The sequence below is a fragment of the Tauraco erythrolophus genome, chromosome 5, assembly GCF_009769465.1.
Source record: "Tauraco erythrolophus isolate bTauEry1 chromosome 5, bTauEry1.pri, whole genome shotgun sequence".
Classification (NCBI taxonomy): Eukaryota; Metazoa; Chordata; class Aves; order Musophagiformes; family Musophagidae; genus Tauraco; species Tauraco erythrolophus.
In genome coordinates this window covers 74851401-74877315 of record NC_141469.1, presented here as the reverse complement: position 1 = coordinate 74877315, position 25915 = coordinate 74851401, and the positions used below count along the sequence as shown (strand labels likewise).

Here is a 25915-nt window from a genome sequence, read left to right as displayed (position 1 = left end):
TGCTGCTATATTCAAGTGTCTGCAGTAAAGGTCCTGCCACGTTCTTGCCTCCTGCATGGGTTTTCAGCCACAAGAGCTCAGAACAGGCTAGCAAACACCTCCTTCCCAAGTGAAAGCTCTAATTTCTTCTTCTGCAGTGAAATCTACCAACTTTCTATGCTACAGAGTGAGTGACAGTAATGTCAGCCAATCAGCTTGAGTTTTCCAGGAAAATCACCCCTTAATTCATTCAAAATCAGGTCATATGACACTATTTGAAATGCTATTGGCTTAGGAGGAACACAGCATTTTAGCCTAATCAGGATAAGGCCACCCATCGAAGCCTCCCTAGGCTGAAGCCACCTTGACTCTAGGCAGGCTGGGGATCGGAAGAGAAGAATGCAGACCTACCAGAGTCTCCCAGCTGTTAAAGGGCCGCAGCGCTATTATCTTCTGAGCCTTTTTCTGAGAACACTGGGGAATCAAAGTCAGCTCGCTCAGGGAACCATCCTGCAGAAAGCTGAGGATTTTCGCTTTGTAGCCATCCTCCATCACTTCATCACTGCTGCTGTAGTCCTTGTCAAGGGAGCTACCACCGCCTTCGGAAGCTGACGTGTCCTCCGAGTCTTCTGTTTCTCTTTTAGCATTCCAAATGCTCTTAGTATTCCAAATGCTTCTTTTGCCTTTGTCCGTTTTCTGAAAGCCGTTCTGCGCTTTTCCAGAAGATTTCTGCTTCGGCTTCTCTTTACTCTCGTCACTTCTACTCTTGGCGGAGGCTTTGGTCCAGTCAGAAGCTTCACTTTTGGGAGGAAATTCCATGCCTATGCATGCAATATAGAAGGTAACAAGTCAACGCATACTGGTTAAGGGCAAATTAAAACCCACTGTTCTTCTGAAATAAAAAACTTCTACAGATATAAACCACAATTCTAGTATTTAATACACAACAACTCAACAGCAGGTGTTACTAAGAGAAAAGGAAAGAGAAGCAAACACCATGCAAGTCTGTTTGAAACATACTCACAGTTGGTACTATTTACAGAAGACAAGCAATGCTAATTTGTATACTGCTAAACAGCAGAAGGTTTTAAGTTACTTTCTTAAAATATATATGATCAACGCAATGTAGTATGTGTGAGTTGCAAAAGGTCTGAGGTAAGAGCGGACAGTTAAGAACTCTGATGTATCGCTGGGATGAGACACTGGTCCCACTCCACCTGACTGGAGAGATATCAGTCCTGCTGATTTCAGAAAACAAGCCTGCTTTCAACACGAAAATTATGTATCTTTTCCATTTCAATGCATCTCAGTACAGCAATAGAGGTGGGACAACAAAAAACATGTACTTGTTAAAGAAACTGGAAGAATAAGGTATTTCCAACCAAAACAACCTTACTGTCCTAAAGTAAGACAAGAGGTTATTTAACAGAATGTGAGCAAGTCATTTGCAGAAGTGACTTGTATGGATTTTTCTTCCTCCTTCCGAAGAAAGCCTTTGCAACACTTTCTCTTCTGCCCAATCCCAGCTTGCTGCTGAATGACTCCAACCCCAATGTCTACCTTCTCAGAAGCAGCAGCAAGGATCCAACCTCATGCATACTGATAGCTCTCTCCACTTGTAAAGAATCCAATTAAGAATACTAATCCTATCCTAAGAGTAGTTAAATAGCTGATATAACAAAACATACACATATCTGACAGCTGTGTAACACTCTGAAAAGTAACTGACTCACTAAATAGTATTTAAGTTACAACTCGCAGATTTACCTGGAATCATGGTTCTTGCTCCCTACGACATTTAACGCACAAGTATTTATAAATTGGTTGCATAATTTAAGGCCCATTTCTAGTATTTTTTTTCTCCTAGAATATATTTTAAAATTATAAAATAGCGTAAGTCACTTGTCACCTATGCAGTTACTTGCAATTACTGATTTACAAATTACTCCCGTTAAAAACCAAAACTTATTTTTAAACAAGCAGCATGGGAGCAGGTGACAGCTTTGACACATTTCAAAATATATTTAATGATATACTCATAATTACACCTTCTTACGTAAATCTGTATTAGCAAGGCAAAGTATTTATCTCTACTTACAGAGCAAAAGATAAAATAATCGTGACACTTAAAAATACAGAAAAATTGAGTTTCCTTCTTTTATCCTCCCCATAATACTGATTTCAAGCATCAGTGCAAGTTTCTAGGTATAGTGCTGTCGGGACTGTCATTGCTGGACATTAGAAAAGATTTGTATCACAAGTCCGTGTTTTGTCTTGGGATAAATGGATTATAAATCTGTCTTTACCTTCCTCATCATCTGCAAATACTCTGAGGGCCTCCAGTGCTTCATGAAACACCCAGTTATGTTCCTGAAGTACATCTCTCAGTTCCTAGTAAAAGATAAGAAATTTTGTTTGTGGTAAGATAAGAAAAAAACTGAATTTCTGTGCATAACAACATTAAGACACTAACAATTTTAATTGCACAAAGCAAAGAAAACCCCTGTAAATCAGATGATTCAAAATAAAGGAAATCAAAAGGAGAAAACTCTTCAGTTTATCCTTGTACACTCGGTTTAGGCAGAGCTGCACTCCACTTTTCAAAAGGGCAAGAACACACAAACAGGCTTTGCTTCCAACAGTTTCAAGCACAGCGTTACAATGCCCTGACCAGTTGCTGAGTATCATCAGGTACCAAAACAATACAAAGCGCAGAGTACATCTAGTCATCCAGGGGAGAAGAGCGTGAGAGAGAGGGAGGGACCATTTCCTCGTGCATTTTTACAATAGGTCGTCAAATTTGACTACGCCAGGCTTGTCACGGGACCAAAGAAGTAGGATGAGAAGTTCCATATAGTCCTGATTACATCCAACTGCTCTCAGTTCAAGGCCAGTTACATTCCAAAGGCAGCAATGGTGAAGTCCTTCCTACCCTGGGCTCTTTCCAAGAGCGCTGCTAATGTAAGGACTGTTTCATTTGGACTATCAACAGCTGCAATTTTCTGAAGAAGTACAAAACCTGACATGCCATAAGGAGACATGAGCTCACCTCCTTATCCAATCCAGGGAATGTATTTTGCAGCTTCTTCACAAGCATCTCTTGCCTCTCCCATTGTCTTTGGGGTTCTGACTCATCCAGCTATATTAAAAAAAGAAATCTATTAGGTTTAATGTAAATTACAAGCATAGAAATAGGAAAAAAAAAAACACCAAACCTAATCAATATTGCTTATCCTTAAAGAGCCACTCTAAATGATAAAAGCACATAAGACAAATCCAAGTTGCAGAAGTGATTCCTCATACATAGCCCATGGTTAAAATAAAACCAAAATTTTTCTAAGCATAGAAAGTGTCTTCAGCCTTTCACAGCATTCTTTACTGGATAAGCATACACAGTGCAAAGTTACATATCAAAATATAAACAATTTACAACCACCTAATTTTTATTTCTTTAAAATGAAAAGTTAGTAGTGATTCTGGATGAATCTGGCTGAAGATGACACATTTAACAGTCAGTCAGGTTAGATTACCAAGTGTGCAGTATTTAACCTACCAGAGTCTATAAACATGTTAAATGGTATGTTTATATACAATTTATGGGTTAAAAAAAAAAATCCACAAATACTGTGTCACAGCACCATGGAATCTCATCAAAAGCTGGCAAAAGTTGTCATCAACAATAGCTTCACTAACAGCTACTATCAGCCTGCAAAAAGGGAGGTTTCTTACAAATGAGTGCCAAAACTTCTACATGCCACAAGCTGCTGTTATGTATTCACCACAAGTAATTATGGAAGTTTCTTCATAGAGCTTTGAATGCAAAGTGGTTACAGATCTACTTATCTACAGTCGAGATGCCAACAGGTTTGATCAATATTTACTTTGCTGAATGATGTTTTTTGCTCAAAGAGCACAAACCAGATCATCCAGAAGTACTCTGAGTCAGAGGACTCAGTTCCTTTCCTCAGTGAGCCTACGGTATCACTAAGACTACAGTTATAGCACATACAGTAGCTGGCAAAGTATGCTTTAGTCTTAGGAACCAGCTTAGGAACCAGTGGAAAAGCAAGAGCGAGAAAAAATACCCTGCAAGTTTTCTCACTGCAATTCTCTATTATGAATTCTGAAAACCTGTGTTTCACCTTCATTTTTCCCAGTCCTTCGCCTTTTAACTGTAACAGAACTGTTACGCTCAGAAACTGAACTGCTACATGAAACCATGTCCAGTGAAGCATTGTTTGCTAGGCTGGTTGGGTAATAACTCAGTAAAGTCTCCTTTGTAACCACACCCAGGGGTTTGGTGAGGAGAAACAAACCCAAACCCCAGCAAATCTTGCCTCACAAAATTCACAGCTCTTTTCCAGGAAGTAGAGGAATATCCAAGTAATAATGTTTTTGCTTTCATGGAAAAGTCTGTGTTTGCTTCATTTTGTTCTGACTAAGTACAATAAGTGGTTAAATTTCAACACAAAGATAGTGACTACCCTCCATCCGGCCTCCAGTTTTTAATGTAGAATTCCCTTTCTCTACTGTAAGTGGTTTTCAAGGATGTCTACTGGGATACCTGGGAGCTGACAGCACTGCAAGACCATGCTTAAGGTCTGCCCAATATCAACCTGAATGCATCAGGATCATTACATAGTTCCTATTTATTAGCAAAGGTCAAAGAAATCATTCCTTTAAATGTAACTAATTCATTCCTTTTAAAGATTTCCCTAAGCCATAGTTTCAAATACATATGTAAACAACATTACTCCTACAACACAGAAGAACAGTAGCAACAGATGTTGAACTTTGAGGTAGCACAAGGAATGACCTGGTGAGGCAGGGTGATCCGTAGCCTGTAACTCTCACTGATGTTCACAAGAATGGAATAGTACTCAGTGCCATACATACTGCTACCTGCCACCAGCCACTTCCACGAAAGCAGTGAACAGGCTACTGGGATACAAATCCACAAATGCTAAAGAACAAACCAGGTAATTCCATTCAGAATTGCCAAGGAGAAGAAAGCAGAAAAACCTCCTTCAGATGGCAAGATTTGAATTTGATTGGATTTGCTGATAAAACACACACACCGAGTTCATGACACCACTGTCATTGACCGCGTCAGGTAATCCCACCTATTTTACAATGCACAGAGAGAAAAAACAGTACTTACATAATTAGCTTTTGTTTTTTTTGTGACGGGCTCATTTCCGGTTTTGCAATTTGTGGGAGAATCTTTTAGCTTCCTTTTACGATGGGCAGCTTTAAAAAGAATCAAAGCAGAAAAGATTAATTACTTTCATTTTCACCCCAAAACAGTAGGATCATTCAAATCAACACTACAGGAGCTATTTATTAACTGCACAAGATGGTGACCGGTCTCCATAATAGTTTCCTACTATAGTCCACAGATACACTGAAACTTTAAACATGTACTTTCAAGCAGCTGCTTTGCTTGTTTGCCTCTAAGTTTTCTTTAGTATTTTGGCAATTAATCGAGCAATTACCTCTTATATATAACAACTGAAATAGCATTGTTATAACAACATTTGTTATAATTGCCAAGTGTTTTACACACAAGTTGCACAAAGGTATACGTCTGTCTGTTTTTATTCAAGTTGACTGCTTTTGGAAAGCTGGTATTTAATCAGGGCTGAACCCCAATCGTGAATTGGAGTATGTACATCACTGCCAATCTGGAAGTACTGATGACTGATTTCTGGCTCAGGTGCTCACTGCAGGGGTTACCACCAAACAGTTTTCAACATTAAATCAAAACATCTGCAAGAAAACTATGCACATTAAGTCAGTGATAATCATATTACTAATGAATAGCTCACATCAGTCGGAACTTTCTGAATATCTTTGGGCCCTAGTGATTATCAAGAGATTATCATCTTAGCATTACAACCTGCCCATTCAGGTGCATTTTCTGGCTGCCACCGTGCACAGCAACTAAGGCAAGAACACATTACAACTATTTCTACACATTCATTAGTTTTGCTTGAAGCAGCAACTGTTATCAGACTAAATACTCCTAGTCCATGATCTGAAATAGTACTGCAAGTTAAATCTTTTTGGAAGAATAACTGCCTGCAGAGTTGTTGTCTGATACCAGCATCTCTGGCCATCCTCCCATCCCAGACTGCCAAGAGAGACCCATGTACAAGTGCACACACACACACAAAAAGTGCGCTTGCTTACCAATCGAAAAGACTGCCTGGGTGGTCAAAATAGTTTTAGTAGTGTAAAATTAAGTCGCCACATCTTTGCACAAAAAGACATTTTGTGTGGTAATACTTGCAAATAAGTTTTGTACTAGACTCATTCACTCTTTCTGACATCAAATAGAGATGTGATATGTAAATACTTTAAAAAAATAAATCATTAAAACATCTCAAGGGCAGAAAAGTAAAGCATCAGCAATTCTTCCTTAAATGAAGGATCTGGCAAGAGATACCAGAACACACTGATAAGATTTTTTCAAAGTCTATGTATTTCTATATATAGGTATCAGAATATACAAGAGGCACAGTTCGAAACATCCAAAGAGCATGCCAGTGGAGGGGAGGTGGCTCTCCTTCACCATTCAGACCTTGACTTTTCTGCTCAAGAACCTCGTTTAAACAATATTGCCAGGAAGAGCCACACTACTAGGTTAAGTCTGAGAAACGTGCGTTTGTCTTGGTATCAAAGCTAAGGGCTGTCAGGCTGCTGTTGGGTAAAGCACTAGAAGACATGGAGGCCTCATGCTTTTACTGCTTAAGCTCACTTGTAACTGCATTCAGGATGGATAATCCTGAATACCAACAGTGACTCTGCAAACCTCTTTGCCCTAAAAAATACAGGGGCTCCATAAAAGAGGATTTAGAAGATCTCCCTCCTTTGAAGTCATGGGCTGAGCACTCAATAGTCTTTGAAGAAAGCCCGAGCATGAGCAATTTTAAAAGCAATTAAACTGTAGCAAAGGATCTGGATAACCATGGTCTTAGGAACCTATCAATACAGAATTATTTAGAAATCAACCTGTGGTCATCTGAAACCCACCACATCTGCAAATGACAAAATAAAATCCCAACTTCTAAAGACATTCACTTTGCAAGGTACACTTAATTATTCTTCTTTGCGCTAAGGGAGCACACAGCTGAGGGGATGAAGAAACCGTTACTGCTAGAAAGGAACCATCCTTGGAGTAGAGGCAGGGCACACTGAGCCTTCCAGAGGAAACTTTGTTCTCTCTATAAATTTTATGATTAACGAGCAATAAGAAAAGCAGCTCCAGGGTTTCGAAATTTAGAGAGGCATCTGTAATTATTTCCACTGCTATTTTCTTCTACCACTACAAATAAAAAACCTTATCACCATGACTTCCCTGCCATTACGAAAGAAACAGTCACTTCTGCCTGTTCAAAAAGTGGTGAACATCAGACAGGTTTACATAAGGCTTCAGCTCAGAAGCACCCTCACTGATTTCATGGTTTTGAAGATGTACAGAAAACACCACCAGAAACAAATCAAAAGCAGCAAGCATTACTATAACTTCACATCTTTCATTCGTACACATATTTTCAACGTGTCACATTGAAAATCTTCATACCTGTAAGCCATCTGTAATGCTTCTTGTTTTAGCTATATACAACTACTGGATTCAAGCTATAAATACAAGCTTTTGTCACTTTGAAAGGACAGGAAAATTTGAGGATGACTCCTCCATACTTTTTCAGCAAAGCCATGCTTCACAAAATGGTATCTTGTCCCTGACCTCTCACACAGTCAACACTTCACAACAAGTAAGGTCTATCATAAATTGACACAGATAAGCAGATGTTCAGTAACGTCTCCATTTTTAAAAAATGTGTCCAAAATGAGGTGATTTATACCATCACTTTCAGGCATGCTTACTCTTAACTAAATATTTTATACAACAGCTGTGATTAGTGAGAATTTTGCTGCCAAGATTTTTCTGTGGGCCTGTATTAAAAGGATGTGCAGCAGCATTCTTAGATCAACACAAAAATGGCCAAAAGGCAGGGCCTACATACCAGAAATCAAAGTGGTTTAGTTCAAACACTGCAAACTGCAACAAAGTTTAAGGATATATATTAGCTTAAATTGGTTTAATATTAAACAAAATCCTTGAAAAGTAATCAGTCTTCCAGGAAGGGATTTTCCACAAGCAGCAGCACTCAGAAGTAGTGTGTCCCACAAAAACATGCCAGCTTTAGTTTTCTATTGCCAGCTTTCAAGAAGTCCCTATAGAATCTGACCGTGCACACAGTGATAACCTTGAAATGTTGATCTGGTTGGGTTAAAAAAAAAAAAACAACACCACAAACCAACCACAAACCAAACCCACAAACAAAACACAAAAGCAACCCTTCATTAAAATTAGCCCAATGTTTTAAAGCTTTCCAATAATTGTTAAAAATCTTTGAAGTTGTCTGTAAAAAATCAGAAGTACAACAGGGGGAAGCAAATTAGCAAAAAACTCTTCTGCTCTAGAAAGGGAGAAAGACTGTTCTCCCTCAGCACATAAGCTTCCTAGACATATTGGTTCCGAATCCATAGGATACTGCATGAAGACACACATGAACAACCTAGAACAACTAAAATAATCAAGAGTGGTCATAAATAGCTTTTTCCATTGTATCCAAACCAAAAAGATATCTCAGGAAAACTGTGGACAACTGAACTGCAAACAGATGGAGACTGCTGAAACAGATCAGCATTTCATAACTATGTTAGTATTCATACCAATCTTCCACTCTTCCCCCACTAAATCAGTCAAAAAGATTAATGTAAGATAAGATATTTAACCCTGGACTTAGGTAATATGAAGAAACAAACCCATAGCCCAAGAATGACAAACCTTTTACATGCTTACCACTTTCTACACACTCCCACATCATGTGTTGGGTTTTTGGTTTGTCTTTTTCTTTGTTTTGTTTTTTTCCTGCTAACAGCATGATTGCATAAGTTCAGATGCAGAACAAAAAATCTTAAATAAGCCTGGATAGCTCAAAGGCATTGTTTGAGAGATGTTTTGCTAGAGAACCGTGGGGATTTGTCTAACGTTTAAGACTAATACTCCTCACTCAGAATTACAAGCACGTCTTGAAGTCAACCTGAAGAGAAAATTGTGATGGGCCTTAACATAAACAGTATCTAGTTATGAGTGGCTACATACTCCAGTATATTTTTTTCCAGATTTCTCACCTACAACATTTAGAATTACTATTGCTAACCCATTACTACTTGCCTCAATTTCTGGGCAAAGAAGGAACCACCAAGAACAGAAATCACTTAAGGACCCAAATGCAAAGCAATCCTGAGGTTCACAGAACAGATTCCCCTCAGTTGTTCTGGTTTTGGATTTTGGTCCACATCCTCTGTTCATCTTTCCCTTTGCAAAGCCTTTAATTTTAGTTTTGTGTTATTACAATAAACAAAACATAGTATAACTTTCAGTGTATGCTTTACCACTTTTTAAATACCTCCCAAACAAGCTTACTTCACTGAATTAGCTACAGCTTTTAAAGTTTTTAGTTGTTCGGTTTTTTTTTTGTTAAACATACCTTCATCATTGAACTTCAAACCAGCAGCTATTGCTTCATCCATTGTGTGTGCTGATTCTATCATCTGAAAAAAAAAAAAACCAAAAGTCAACTGCTAAGCAGTGAGATTTAATCCAGTTGAACAGAGGACGACGATAGATCAGTGTGATTGAAATAAGCTTTAAAAAATACATACAGTATAAAATCCAATAACAAATTAACAGTTACCAAATTAGCTAGACTGATTACATAAGCTGTATTTGGAAACACTTTAAAAAACCTCCTGGAAAACATTTTTAATACAATCTCATTTATTATCGCTTCCCCCCCCATTTCACAAACATACTGTGCAGGTTTACTTAAAAGCTTTGTTTCAAAAACTATTCAAAGTCACTATCACAAAACCAGATGATCAAAAAAACTAATTTCTTAACTTATAAAATGTCTGTATACTGTTGTCACATTGGTTGATGGAAAGTACATGCATGAAACTTATAATATGCCTCAAAGTTTATCTATACTTCCTTGCAGTCCTAGATTCTTTCTCCATCCACATGCAATCTCCAAATAGATCACTTTTGCAAATTAATTGGATGTTGGGACTTTTAGAATGCTTTTTGCAAGTGAGATAATTGCAACAGAAGCAAAGGCCTAAAGATTACAAATATGAAAAAACACAAAAAATGAAGTTATGAGGAATCCTGATTCCCAAGTATTTGTCCATGTTCGTAAACAGCACCTTACAATTTTGCTATAAACACACAAGTTCCTTTTCAAAAGGCTCATGATTTTTCCTTAACGGCCTTCATCAGTTGTGTAGGGTTTGTCAGGACAGACTGTTACAGATCCTTCATGAAGGAAAAACAAATTTGCCTAACATTCCTCCGTCCTCCTTCAATAGTGTTCTGGCTATGTAACTGCGGACAAAACTTTGCACAGTGTCTATGTACTACAACGTTCTGCTGACACAGGAGCTATCTTACACTTCCTGAGAACAAATACCATCAGCACCACATACTTCTGAGGAGAAGCACCACTGAAGTCACAAAACCGTTGTCTGACACACCACATGTCACTTCTAGCTAGCTTCTATGCTACGATGAACTTTTATCACTCTTTGGTTTAAATACATTCCATGTGGCCAAAAACTGAAACTTCACCCATTCTGGACATTTTACAATTTAAATTTTATTACAACGCCCAAGAGAAAAATTCAAAAACTGCTATTTGCAACTCCTTCTTTCTTCCTAAAGTAGAAAGCCTAAACATAAAGCTTGATCCACTGGGAAAAACATCCAGCAAAGAGCATCAGTAAAATTTCTGTATTTCTTTAATGACATTTCAACAACCCAGAAACTTGACAGATTAATTTGAACACATTTAGCTTTGAAAACTAAAGCTAGTGAAAACCTAGTCACATATCAGCACTGAAAAGTAACCTTGCTAAAAATGTATTTTATTGTACTAAAGATATTTTACTGTAATAAGTTACCATAATGTTACTGAAGATTTGTACTGTATATTGGACAATGGCCAAGATTATCTCAGGTTCACATGTCAGCATAATCAGAATAAATTAGAGTAAATTCAAACCTACTCTTTTTGCCTCACTGGAAGAACTAAAGGCATCGAGTACTCGAATTTCATAAATGCAAGGGTGCAACATTTCATCTACTGGAGAAGACGGTAACGATTTCACTCACTCTGTATTTAACCAGTTAGCTGCACTCCAACAACAGCAGTTATCAATAGTTTTCAACCGAGTCAGCGATTAACTAAGATTAAATTAACTTAGATTCTGTCACAACAGAAAGAAATAATAGAAAAAATTTCTATATGCTGGATTTCACTGTTGCTGAGTTGACTTAAAAGTGGGCTGTGTATGTGTGTGTATATATATAAATATATATATAAAAAGTGTGTGTGCACATATATGTATATTCATTTTTTTACATATACATAAGTATCTGTATGCATGCATGTGTATATGGAAATGTTACATGGCAGTAGCTCCCCTAAAACACATTCAATACACTCTTTTGCTAAAAAGAATTACGGTTGTTCCCTCTGATAAAGCCAGTGACTAAGGAATACTGCCTACAAAATAGTCTACAAAATAAATCAAAAGAACAGAGCATTATTACTTGTAGTAATTCTTGGTCACTTCTTTGAGGAAAAAGTTCCTCCAGTGTTTGCAGCTTTCCATCTCTGATGTCTTCCTCGACACCCTTCTTCACAGCTGGCAGCTGTTCCCCACCATTTACATACGCCAACTGGGGCAGTTCATCTTCAGGCTGTTCGTCATCATCAGACTGTTCAGAGCTACAATATAGGGGAGAGGAGAAAAAGAAATAAAATTTATTTTTGCTTATGAATGTTTTACTCTACCAGTACGTTCCTGTAAACAAAACCAACAGGATCACACAAAATATGTGTAGACGCATTCAGTAACACCAAACCAACTTGTACCCAAAGTGACACCTCCTACGCAGGACAAATAAAGCACATATGATTAACTACAGTCCTCTGTTTGCAATAAACACATTTCAACTTAGCAAAAGAAAGAAGAAAGGAGGAACAAACAAAGGAAATATCATGACTGACCCTTTTCTTCTGCTATAAAAGGTTACTTGCCAATTTAGTCACAACTATAGCATTTCAGCTACCTGAAGTATATCAGACCCTCTCAAGTTTGCCTCAAACAGTCTTGTTGGTATTTATTTGCCCAACCCACAAACAGATGTGTGTAAGTTCTTTGTAAAAAACTTTCCAGATGCAGCATCAATTCTGTCCTAGTTTTCAGCTCACTGAGAAAAAAAAAAATTCAAAGATCCTTATGCAGCATTTTAAACCTCTAAACGTGTGAAGAAACTTTCTGAAAAAAATAAAGTCCTGAATTTACTGGAAGATTTACTATTAGACATAGATTTATTATTTATTATTAGAGCGAACCTGCAGGAAAAGCAATCTCTATATATTTTTCATGATATTCAGTTGCACAGACAAGAACGAAGATAAGCAAAGGTCTCCCACTGTACTGCCCTCCATAAACATATGAAAATCTCCTTTCCTGAACGAAAATTAATTGAACTGCACGGAGTTCGCCATTTCATAGGGACTTCACCATCAGAAAGGCTTGCCTGCAGGTCTTCTTACACAGATATTGGTAAAATCATAGAATGGCATAGGCTGGAAGGGACCTCAGAGATCATCTAACCCAACCTGCCTGTCATGGGCAGGGACGCCTCTCAACTAGACCAGGCTACTCAAGGCTCCATCCAACCTGGCCTTGAAAAGACTTGAAAAGACTAAAAATAAACCTAGTTTTCTCATTATATCTTTCTTTAGCAGCTGCAACAGGCAGATTGCAATACAATTCTGAAAAGAGTAGTAATGTGCCACTTACATAGGAGATACATACTATTTTGAGACAAGTGTTCGTCAAATAATCCTTTTCTCCCTATCCTGTTCAGAAGGCACACACAGCCATACGGACTCTCTGGTTGTGCCTCAGAGTAAAAAAATCCTCAAAACAACAAATAACCCAAATTCTTCTTCAGTCCACCAAGCCATCTAGTTGTAAGCTTCAGGAGGTGAATCCTGCATTCACTTTAAAAAATAGTCTTAGTGAAATGGCATATTAAAAGTCTATTAGCATGTTTTAGATCTTTTTGCCTTGATAAGGAAAAAAAGTTTCTTTATAAACTGCATTTAAAAACCAAAATCAATCCAAATGGAAATGGTAACACTGCAATTATCTTATTCTTTCCTATTGGTGATTAGCATCTAAATACTTGTCAACAAAGCCAGAGTTGCACACATCATAAATCTTGTCCTCTCTGTATAATCACATTCCTATCAAGCATGAAGAAACACTCATTTAATCGCTAAACAAGTACGACTCCGACTCACAAAACCTTGTGTTAAGAGTTTTGCTTTTTTCCAACAGAGTTCAGACAGTGACTCTGGTAGCGGAGCTTGCAGCACACTTCCTTTTAGGAAAGACGTGCTTTATGCTCTGAACTTTCTGCTTTGTGCTCTGTCCCTTACTTGGGATAAAGGAGGCTGGGAGAGCCTGCAAAAAGAAAAAAAAAAAAAACAAAACACAAGACCACCAAACACTAGGTAACACATGCACTAAAATGCTCAGTGCAAAGATACTCGATTGACTGATTCTGTGCAAAGTCAGGCTCAACTCAGCACAAGCCAGAGCTCATAAGGCTGGCCACATCCAGGCTAACTCCTGCCACGCTCTCAATGCGTTTAGTAGCTCAACCAGAACGCCACTTGTGAGACAGCTTAGTGGTTTCAGTAGGCACCAATTAGCATCCGAGTCAACACCATGCCAAAGTGTCGGGCAATGGGGTGCCTGGTGCATAAGAGACCAGTGGCTATGCAGGAATAACAGAGTATGGGAGGGTGTAGCTTATGTTCATCAATCCCACTAGGATTTGCTGTCCTCTCACTCCCAGTAATCGCAATACAGCATAGGAATAGCAAGTTGTGGCTCTGCAAGTTGGATCCTGCACAGCTTATTAGCGTTGGCTCCACATGGTACAAAACCACTTGTACTGCTTCCAAACCGAATTGATCCCAGTAGCAGGGCAACTATGTTTACGCAGCACTGCACAAAAGCCAATTCAGTGCACGCAAGGAGATTGCTGTCTCTGTATCCTTGTACAATCTGCAACTTAAACCATAGACAGAAATAGGAGTTCACTCTGCTAACTACTAAGTCTTAGGGTTGTTTTTTTTTCTTACCAAGTATCTGCCTTAAATTGAAGCTTCAGGGAAGATACACAGATAATAGCAGCAGGGAGAAGCTTTATTTCATCCCTGCTGACAAGCTCCAGGAAGTCCAGGCTCTGCATAAGGATTGAAAACCTGACAAGAGACTATGTCTGTCAAGGTTGCTGTTCCCGTAAAAGTTTTCCACAGATTAGTTCAGCCAGACTACCAAAAAAGCAGGTTAAGCCACCTTGTTTCGCGTAGCACAAGAACATTTACAGGGCACAGACAATTACCACATTTTGGTCACACAGACTTTTAACTAGCAGGTAGTAAAGAGCAGGAGTTTCTCCAAACCACTCCAACTGGCTGCGCAAGACGTCTGTCTACATCTCGTCTCTCCTGCGCTCTCAGTGCTGCCTTTTCAGCACCCACGCAAGTGACTCCTGCACACTATTCTCTTCTTTCCCAACTTATTAAAAAATATAAACTTCCAAATCACTAAAAAAAGTTTCCATTAAGCAAAGGAAACACATCACACCAATAAAATTAACTTTAGCATGGGAACTCTTACACTACACACTGAAGCTCTACTTGCTTTCCTGTCTACTACGTTTTCATAAAAAACCTGAAACAAGCTAAAATCAACTTCAACAAAGCGTAAAACTAAAAGTAAATATTTTCTGGTTAAGATTTCAAGTGTCATTAAAAGGATTTTGGAGAGGCAAATGCACAAACTTATAATGAACATTACATGTATCACTCAACATCACAGAACTCCTCCCTCGTTAAGCGTCTTCTCTGAGAAAATGGTTTAAGAGCTGGATCCTTCTTCCACGGAGATCCAGTAAAGTTTAGTTAGGGGCAGGTAAATCACAAACCAGTAAACTAGAACCCAGCCTCTGATTTTCAACTCAGTATTTCAATTTAGAACATCACATTAGGTCACACAAACAGTACAGAAAACAGGCTTAAAGCATACATTACAACTGCATCTCTCCTTGGAGCTCTGTTTTCTTTCGCAGCAGTGAAGATTCTTGGTTCTTCATCTTCACTGTCTGAAGACACATCTAGGAACTGTACCCCTCTTCGATGCTTGAAGTAAGACCGCTTCCTTGACCTCTTGGCTGCAGGAGCTTCTGGGATGGCAGAGTAATCTAATAGAAAAGATAGGAGACAATGACTTAATGATTTACAACTTCAAATACTTATCTGTACTTAGAGTATCGGATAGCTATGGTTTCTTCTTTATACACTAAAACCATTTAAACAGATTTCACATCCTGATGCATGGAAAATTCCTGTAAGCTGTAGTCATTAAAGTGGTAACTTACCTGGCAAAAGATGCTCAGCCCTCTTACATCAAACATATAATTTTTAAACAACAAAGTTGAAGAGATCATGTATTTTAGTTTAACAGCTACTTATACATTTTTATTTTTGGAAAAATGAGTAATCAGCAAAATCTTCTTAACCACTTCCAGGCTGATCAGGACATGGGTCGAAACACAGTGGTATATCTGATGGCTGATTTGTGATCTGCTTGTCTTGATAGCTTTTCAGAAAAGGAACATCAGTGCTATCCTGCAGAAAATTAGGAAATGACACTAAGGAACCTGACAGGTAAGTTGCAACTCCTATAGAGATAGAATCTATTTAGCCAGTGTTTTCCACATTATGTTCCAATTAATTCTTAACAAGGAAACTCGGCATATGGAAGGACGGTTCATGTTGTACATGAAACATCAGGCCACATAGAATCTATACACAATCAGGATATGTTACTGTGAAGACATCTCAGGAATCACATACTACCTTCGATGACACTTGCAAAATTGACCCACTATATGTGCATTAGCATGTACTAACTTTTCAGTTTTGAACATTCTTGTAAAACAATCAAAAGCATAAGCAGTCAGTCTATTCATATAATTCCTGAATTAGTAATGAATAATGCTTGACTAGGTCCCTCAATGTCAGCTACACCTGAAACCAACTCCTTGCACATATCTAGATGGAGAAAACATGGCCACACAGGGAAATCTACACCAAACCTGACATACAAAACAGGTCTTGGTCCTAAAGTGGAAAGAGGAATAGAACATTGTAAAACACAATGAAAAAGCCTACACTTTAGTAGACTTTGCCCTGTTGCCCCTTTCGGTACAGGACCAAATGCAGCTAAGGCGCAGCATGCTCTAACTGCGTATATTCTGTATTTCAAGGTGGTTCTAACTAAAACTCTGAAGCTCCCATATAAGCCTGGGCAAGGTAAAACAGATGGTTCACTCCATTGCCTATGGAAGCTAGAACCACTCTGCTACCATCTTTAGAAAACTCTAAGGAAAAAAAACCACAATTTTTAGTTGATACACAGACTTGAACGTGCAGCTTCTAGCTCTTCTGTCTTTAAACCTGCATTAAACAGAACTAAATAATTGGATGCAATTGCTATTTCATGTCAGTAATCGAAGAAAAACACTCAAGGTGTTTTGCAAAAGGTATGGGCCAAGAACAGTACATAGCCTGACCTAGTGCAGCAGTCCCACACATTCAAGACTTCATTCTTGTCTACCACTTTACCTTACAGCCAGTGCTGGAAAGTAAGAACAATCAGTAAGCCAAGTAATTTTGTTTAAGACCAGACAAATTATGGACCCTGGAGGCATATGACTGAAGAGAGGAAGGAGAACACACGGAGCAGAGAACGCGACAGCTGTAGAAAGCATTTTATACATGAAAGCAATCTTGCACAAAACAAATTTAAAATAACTCACTGTGGCAGCATTTGATGGAAACAAAGATAAATCCTACAAGCACAAGCAATTTGCTGACACAGGAAACTACCAGGTGATATTGGCTTTGAAAGCAAAAGGTACCCAATAAACTAAAAAAATATGGTACCAAATGTTACAGAGTGCACTACTGAAAAGGAAGAAAAGAACTTGAAAACAGAATTTAACACTGGTTAAAGGGATAAGAGTGAGCATAACTCAAGCTTCTTTAATTTCCATGAGAAAATGTAAATAAGGGTTCAATGACAGTTCCAAAAAGCAATCGTTGAACTCTTAACCTTAGCTATGCATTGGAAAAATCCTACTGAAAACATGAAACACACTTCTAACCAGGCATTGGTCCACTGGTCTGGAAATAGAGGAACAAGAAGAAGGAAGAGCACATAATTATCCCCATCTCAGCTTTTAATTCACAAAAGAACATCACAGTCTGTCAGAGAGTTAGTTACAACAAGTAAGAATTGCCTTGTTTCTGCATCCTGTTTCAGCAGAGAAACCCATGTTTTAATTTCCATCTAAAAATCTCTATAATTAGGCATTTCCATATTTCTTACTGACCAGAACTGAAACTAGATCTACTAGAACATCTACTGAAACTAGATGATCTTCAAGGTCCCTTCCAACCCAAACCATTCTACGGTTCTATGACCAGGTTTACTGAGAAGGGGCTTGTCTTCTTTTGTGCTAAAGCAGAATCTGCTTCCCAGGTGACTGGGAAGTTCTACCTCCTATCTGCTGCTGCTCCCACCCAGCCTGCACTCACTTCTCGGCTCCAGAACCAGGGGCACACAAACAGTGGCCACTTCCTGCTCCCCGCTCCTGGCTGATCAGGACAAAGGTCCACTGGCAGCAAAAACCCACCAGGGACCCCTCCACTCGCCAGCCTTAGACGCTTAGTCTACTCATGACAGAGCCTCAGTCTCCCCACCTGCTGGCCCCGGAGCACAGGAGCCTCCATGGCCCACAGCCCACTCTGGCTGTCAGCACAGACCCCCTTGCACAGGCTCAGACACACACACCATGGATCTCCCCACCTTCTGCCCAGTGGCTGGCACTGGGTACCCTTGTCTCGGGCTGCCCCATGCACAAAGGGGTGACTCAGACCCTCTGGTCCTTCCTTGGCTTCCCAGGCCGCTTCACCTGCTTGCTTGGTACCCCCACTACCCCTGTGGGCTCTGCACAGGGGGGTGGCACCACAGACACGCCAGCCTCTGCTGGCTGCTACTTCATTTTCTGCTCGCTTTGGCCCCTCCAGTTGCTGGCATCCCAGGCACATGGGCCCCTGTGAGCCCTGGTCCTCACTCCAGCTGCTGGCATTTAGACCTCCGTGCACAGAAAACTGATTCCCCTCACCCTGAAACGCAGCCAGAAAAGGGTTTTAACGAGAAGAGAGGACTGACCATGGTGACCACGAACAGGGCATGGCCAGACACGTGTACTGACCTGTCGACGTGTAACCAACCCCTGTTATCCCCTCATGCCTCTAACTTCCTCACACTTATTCCTTCTTTAACTGCTCTGATCCCTCCCCTTCCCCACCCTTGGTTCCTCCCCTTAAACATCCATAGCAAGTTTTGCAGCAGCCTAAAAAGCTCATAATAAGTTCCATACTTCCAAAGACAGCAACCCCCTTGAGTCTGAATGGTGCTCTCAACAGACTTGCTGTTGACTCACAGCAATGGGCATCACCTTCAACTCATGGGGCTGATGACCCTCCTGTGACAGCCCTGGGAGAAGCCCGGGCAGGGGCCCTTCAGGCTCCTCCACCCACCACTGTGCCTCTGTGTGAAGACAAGCCTTTTACCCTGGGACATGACACAACAAATCCCACCTGTGGCTGGTACTGAAGAAAAAGGAGCTCCCCACTGTTGACAGCATCTGATTTACATTGCAAGAAGACGGGTGAGAACACAGAGCAAGAGAGAACAGGTAGAAGAGACCACAAAATTAAAGAAAGAATAGTTATGATTTAGTAAAAGCCTCAGTGAAGGACAACAGACAGTAAATATACTTAGAACTGGGGTGGCAGATGAGTGAAAGAAAACTCCACACTCAGTTACTACACCAAAGAGCTTTGAATCACTAATACGTAAACAGACCAAAACAATTACAGAGGGAAGATACAGGAGAGTCAGCTACAAAACTCCTGGGAGAGATGAGCTTTAACGACACAACTGTCAGTGTGAGTCCTCATATAAAAGGGTTTTACATCCTCACAATGCAAATACAGCATCACAGGCATCCTCTCCCCTCTAGCATGTCAATCCTTTCTTAAAACTGATGTGCTCATAATCCAAATACCAGTGGTGCTTTCTCGGTGCTAACTCTGGAACCATAGTTTCAGCTGGAAATACAAGTAGTTTCTTCTGCCTCTGTTCACTAACACAGAAACTTGCTGAGTCAAATTGCTACAGACAATTAACATCCATTTTCAAAGCTGATTTGCCAGCAGAGACTAGACAGAGAAGAGACTAGAATAAATTCATCTGATAATCAAATGCTGAAATGAGCTATATGGTGTCCAATTCCTTTGTCTGTGATAAAAGGCCTTGGTTTTAATTGAGTTATAATAAAAATCTAAACTTTTTCTATCACTTCCAAAACATGATAGAGGATTGCAGTCATGATTTTTAGAAGAGACAAAAGTGTCACTTTGCGAAGTAATCTTGCTACCTTGAGAAGTCCATACATGTGTAAACTTAGGGAGGCACAAAAATTACTAGTTCTGAAGCAGTAACACACTGTCCCAAGACAGGCCTCTCTGCAACCAAGACCAATGTGTCAGCAGTAGAAAGTACCTCAGTGGTACCTTCTTCTGTCTATTCATGTTTTGAAGGAGATGTGTTGTCCTTGATACAGTTGCTTTGCTTTATCTGAAAAACGTGTAAGTTTTAAGACAAATACAGGAGAAGAGCAAGAGACACCTTTGGGAATGTATGAAACATTTTAATTAGATGTAAACACAAAGATGTGGGCAAATTTATTTCAGCAATTCCTCTCTAGCAAAGAAAAATGAAGCAAAAAATTCTGAAGGTTATAAAGTCAGGCTAGCCAAGCAAGGGCTATCACAATAGGACAGAAATACAAGATGCATAAAAAGATGTGAATGGAAATATCAAAAGAGATCTTTAAGAAACATGAGAAGTTCACGCCTCTACTGAATTAACAGGATTGATCAAGCCAGTTTTCATGATCCTTGCCTTGTAGGTTAGACTATATTCCAAATATACTCCTCCTGCAAGTAGCATGACACACAAATGACAGGTATGACAGTTTTGCTAAGAAGCCTCCTTATTGGATAGAAAATTTACAAAAATAACATGGTCCTAAAAATGATTTTATTCTTCACAATATAAACCTTAAAAGAGGTTTAGATTTAAACAAAAATAGTATTTACTGTTTCACTTGGTGACTTCTTATTTTATTTTTACTTTAAATAGCAATTACTCTCCAGTCTTCATGACAACTCTTAACTTCCGTATCTATGAAATGACAAGTTGCCTGGAAAAAGTGTTCTCCCTCTCAAAAAGCAATGTTTCCTTCTCCCCTCCACCTATTCTGCCAAACAGAATCCCTTACTAATGTGGGGGGCAGGTAAGAGAGCAGAAGTCACATATGTAATAAGGAGTCCTCATATTTAGAGCAAGTTATAACCTTGTAGAGTAGTAACAGATTAAACAGCTACTGCCACACCATGTAATTTCCTGATTATAGGCAATTAAAAAGGACTATTAAGGAACGTCTGCAATCCTAAAACCAGTGTTTGACTCAAGGCCAGAAATAAGGCAACGTCAAAGTAACCCTAACTGGAGAGATAAACAACAAAACCAAAACCCAACAACACCTGACTTTTGCTATCATACAAAGAGACTCCATGAGAATAACCAGATCACACTGCACATATGGAGATGGTGTTAAGCTATGGATGAAGGTACTCAAGTGCAACTGGTTTACAATGTTAGAGCAAATATTTTGTTTAGTCAGTAAACACACAGTTGCAACTGCTCTTGAAAAAACTTCACCTTGAAATTTACCTTTTTTTTTTTTTTAATCATACCCACTAGTCTTTCAGGAAGCATATACTTAGTGCAGAGCCATAATACACTGCCCTGTAATTCTAAATAGAACCTCCTACACAAACCATACATCACACTTGGAGGAAGACAGCCTCTTCTCTCCCAAGTCAAAACAAAACTGAGGTAATACTTAGAGGCTTACCACATTTACTAACGCTGCACAACAAACACTGTCAAATGGAAAGTAATTTCCACCTAGTTTTAGAAAGCAGCATCAAGTGCATGCTGCTCAAGTCTACAAGCTAATTAATATTCCATTTTCAAAGGAAAGTCTCTTTCATTTGCTAAAATAATCCTAAATATCAGTGATATTAAAGGTGATTCTTAAAGAGACCATTTAAAAATTATGATTATTTCAACATATCCTCCCATGAATCCTCAGAGAAGCTCAGTAGGTACTACAGTCATTACTTTTTTCCAGAAACATTTTAAGTAGAATGACACTTTACAGACTGTGACATATGCAAGAGACATGACTTCCTTAGATCATAAAGGAAATGACAACAGGTGAGAACAAAAAAAAACAGTCCCAGTGCAAGTGAATGATGTGACACCCTCAACATCGTAACCCGAGACTGCAGTCATTTGGGTTACGTCTTTGAATTGTACAGAGAGGATATCAACAAAATCAACCATCGATAACAGGATTAGATGTAGCAGATTAATTTCTTCTACAAATTTTATTTCAATTGTTGAAGCTTTATAAGCATGCTTTTTGAATACAAATCTCATTTTGAAATTCACGATCGTAATTATTCTAATTTGCATAGTTCCAATACAGTTCTGCTCTATTTCTACAACTGGTATAATCTCATTCTCTTACTAAACCGGGCTATGTACGTAATTAGAAACATCTAATTGAAAATTAAGAAGATAACTTCACTGTTTTCTTAACAGACTAATAGAAATCAAATGTGTATATTTAGTAAATAATTTTTACAGGGGTTTTTTTTGGAGTAAAACAGACAATACGTTTTTCCAACTCTTTATAGAGAGGTATCTTTCAGATGTAATTTGACAACTGTGCCTACAGTTGGTTTCTACCTCTCAGCTAAGTGATGTTCAGAACTAGCACCTACAACTTGGCTGCAAGTCACTGCAAGCCTGCGTAATTTTGAATTCACACAAGTGTATAAAGATGATCAATTCTTCTGGCCATCACACTACAAATCACTTATTAAAGCGTAAGGTATGCATGTTCCATACAGAACAACATGCAGCATTACATACGTACCCAGGGTGCAGAACAACCTACCAATATTGTTTTGTTCCAGGAAAACAAAAATAAAAATAGCTAAAAAGATAACGGTGTTTCAAGACAATAGATGTCATCTGACTATTCGCTCCAAGATGAATGAAATTAAAACAATCATATCTTACCATTAGATGCATATTTCAGGACATGTGACCAAAAAAATCTAAAGAAATCCCTAAGTAACGATACTGAATCATTTAAGCTCCTGAAGGACAAAGTCCGTTTTTAAAATTCTTTTTACATACACAATATGATTGCTTGATACCAAATGAAACAGGACAAACAAGCAGTCAGCTACTTAATAAATTTCTTTGTTTGTGTACATGAAATAAAGAACACTCTCCTCTTGTTTCCCCAGTTTCATGAACCAGTAATTTGTGATTCTACTGTGTTTATCTGCAGAAGAAATACCAGTAATTGCTTTATTGAGCATTAGGGCAAGTTATTTTTAGTTAACTTAGTGTAAACTGCTTCTTGTACAAAACAACTCAATACTCTGACGTATGTATTTAGCAGTAGAGAGAGCACACAGTGCCATAAGCTGGTCATCTCTGTACCTCTTCCATGATAATACAAGAAAAAAAACAAATAGCTGTCCATTTTATTTGACCCGAAGCAAGAAAATTTCTGTCTTCCTGTCGCTAATTAGGCAACAAGGAGAACAGGCATCTGCTAATCAAATCTAGTTTCCTCTTTTACATTTAAATGCCTCATATGCCGCAAACAAAATCTGAGTATTTTTGGTTAACTTCCATAGATGTAGAAAATGTTTAAAATGGTTAATTCCTTTAAATGGCTTACATAACAATGATGTGCAAGTAAGTGAAAAAAAAAGTCACCAAACCACTCCATCTTCTTTAAACACTCAATATCTGTGAAAGATTAAGCATTATATGTAATGTATTAGTAATAACATCTTGATTTTAAATGTTAACTAGCACCCCCCAGTTCTACATCAGCATCTGCATCCATGGACTCTTAATTTAAGTCCCTCACTTGCTGTAGTTTTGTCTGCACTCCTGCTCTACTCTATTTTACTGGTAGCTACCATCATCTCCTGCTAGTTTTCCTCACAATTACTTAGCCTTCCACAACAGTTCCTATTCTAGGCTGTCCTTCAGCTTTGCTTTTCTTACCTCATATCTAAACTCATACTCGTGCCTCTAAACTGGGTATTACAACCCTTCTCCTCCTCAGTCCTAGCCCTGTACAATATAAGCCAGGGGAGACCAGTATTTTGAAAAACAACAAGCTCCAAAGTTTGTTGGCCTTGGTAGTTATGGTCTACCTACATGCTTCTGCTGACAAAGTCAAGTCCACAGGCAGATTAAAGAAAAAAATATACCATTAAAACAAACAAACCACAAAGACAAACAAGCCCCAAAACAAGCAGCACCATCCATTACTTCACATCGAAGCTCACTGTCCAAGAAAGGTACCTGCACTCAGTAACTCCTACACTGCACAAGACAGCGACTTATCTCAAACAGGAAGACGACACCTGTTCCAAAGTGCACTTCCTCAGAATGGCAGATTTTTCATGCAATCCATTACAAAGCACACACATGGAGAAGCCACAACTAGCAGTTGCTTGCTTCTTGTGTTAAGTACTCCCTGCCACCAAAACATTCTCTCTACTAGTGGACAGGCTACTTAACGCCAGACTCGCAACTCTCAAACCAAGATTTAGAGGTTTCTTTATGATTTTTTTTTTTTTTAAATAAGGCACTAATTGATATTTACCAATGTAAACATGAGAGCACTCCAGCCAATAGAAAGCAGTCAACCTTCACAGAACCAAAATTCATGGAATAGTAAGTATCAATCTACTAGATTTGGCTCACCTTTGAAAGAGGAATTCCTCCTCATACATAAAAGATTCTCTGTTATCACATCGGTAAGGTACTATGATAAACTGCCTTCCACTAAGGGAAGGCTGTATACAAAACAAACATAGTTAAACACCACCAACTCACATATTGTTGTTCCATTACTGACTAAACGCATAGTCAAAGCCTGCCTGATGTCTCCAATAACACTTGCATCTTGACATCTGTATCAGAAATTATATGGAATGTCTGAAATGTATAAAATAATGAGCAACAAATAATTTTTGTTCTTCCATTCTTACTCTTTCAGTAACAGGACAGCTAGTAGTGAGTGTGATTATGCAGCTGACAGCTGTTACAGTTGTTTCTTAGTATTAACTGACCAATCTAAACAGAAACAGGATGCCTAGTGTATCAGCCAAACAAACCAATAAATTCATAAACAAGCAAGTTTTTTGCATTTCCATGAAAACCACAAGCTACTGCCAGAAAAGGGGACAAACACTCCTACAAAACTATCAACACCATCAGCTTATGAGAATCAGCGGCAGGTTTCTCAGCTCTTTCCAAAACCAGGCCCAACTGAAAAGAAACTGGTTTCTTTCTTTTCATTTTTGTCTGTGGTATTCCACATGGCATTAGCCTAGGACTCCAGTGAAAATGTTACGTCTATGTAGTCTTGCATTTATAAGATAACTAAAAGGTCAAGTTTATTTCCTTTGAAAACCCTGAGATATTACATTAGTGTAAAACAAATATCAGTAAAAGTAATTAATATATAGGAAAGCATAACATACTTTAAGCATTTAAGTTGTACTCAACGAGAAAAAAATCATTTCAGCTTTAGTTATGAGAAGGTTTCTGACTTGACTGTCAATGTACAGGCTCAATTAGAGCAAGCATCGTTACAAACAAGGATACTTTTGTGGAAAATGTTGTAAAATATGTACACGTAGAAAAGCACATTTGTAAAACAAGCAAGGAGGAGACAAAAAAACCCACAAAAACAAAAGACAACAGTTACTTTATTTCTAGAAATGAAATACTTACACTGTTCTTATACTACATGCAACACACCTGACTCACCCGTTATCTCTGTCACATCCGAAGCTGGAGTATCCGGCCTGCTGCTGTCATCCGTAGCTTCATCCTCATCCCCTCCAGCAGCACCGCCCGCTGCAGCAGAACCAGCTGCCCGCGCCGGGGCTGCCGAAGGAGACACCGCTTCCTGCTCCGAGGATTTTCTCTTCCTCTCGAAGCGAAAGCGGTCCAAGTTGTAGAGACTCATGCTCCCAACCTGTGCCTCCTGCCTGCAGGAAGGAACACGGGCTCGACCAGGCAGTTCCTGCGGGAAAAGGCAGGGCTTATCAGGTACAGCTCAGAAAGACACCGGAGCGGCCGGAGGGCCCCGCCGACCGGACGCTCTGGAGCGCACGCCCCCGTTCCCACGGAAACGGGAGGCCAGTAACGCTGCCAGGCAGCGGGGAGGCACCTGCCCACCGCCCTCCTCCCGCCTCCCCCCACGACGGCCGGCACCCCCGGGCCCCCCGCGACCGGCCCCGCACGCACCTGCCGCGCACCGGGGCCGACACCGGCAGGGCGGCGGGACACCGGGCGCCGCGGGCGGGAAAGGGCGGGCGCGGCAGCGACGGCGGGCGCGGCAACAACGACGCCGGCCGGACCGGGCCGGCCCCTGAGGCACTTGGCGGGA

General features: G+C 39.5%; 1 protein-coding gene across 1 annotated transcript in view; it reads right to left on the bottom strand.

Annotated features, from left to right (window-relative positions):
* The window catches only part of SMARCAD1 (SNF2 related chromatin remodeling ATPase with DExD box 1), a 44960-nt gene extending 19438 nt beyond the window's left edge, over window positions 1–25522 (bottom strand). The window contains exons 1-8 of the mRNA XM_009980163.2: window positions 25291–25522; window positions 15232–15406; window positions 11666–11843; window positions 9543–9606; window positions 5141–5229; window positions 3029–3118; window positions 2286–2370; window positions 391–800 (exon numbers count right to left, since the gene is read on the bottom strand). Coding sequence (XP_009978465.2) covers window positions 391–800; window positions 2286–2370; window positions 3029–3118; window positions 5141–5229; window positions 9543–9606; window positions 11666–11843; window positions 15232–15406; window positions 25291–25492 — 1293 coding nt within the window. The 5' untranslated portion in view covers window positions 25493–25522. The remainder of the gene's footprint in view (window positions 1–390; window positions 801–2285; window positions 2371–3028; window positions 3119–5140; window positions 5230–9542; window positions 9607–11665; window positions 11844–15231; window positions 15407–25290) is intronic.
* Window positions 25523–25915: the final 393 nt, after the last annotated feature.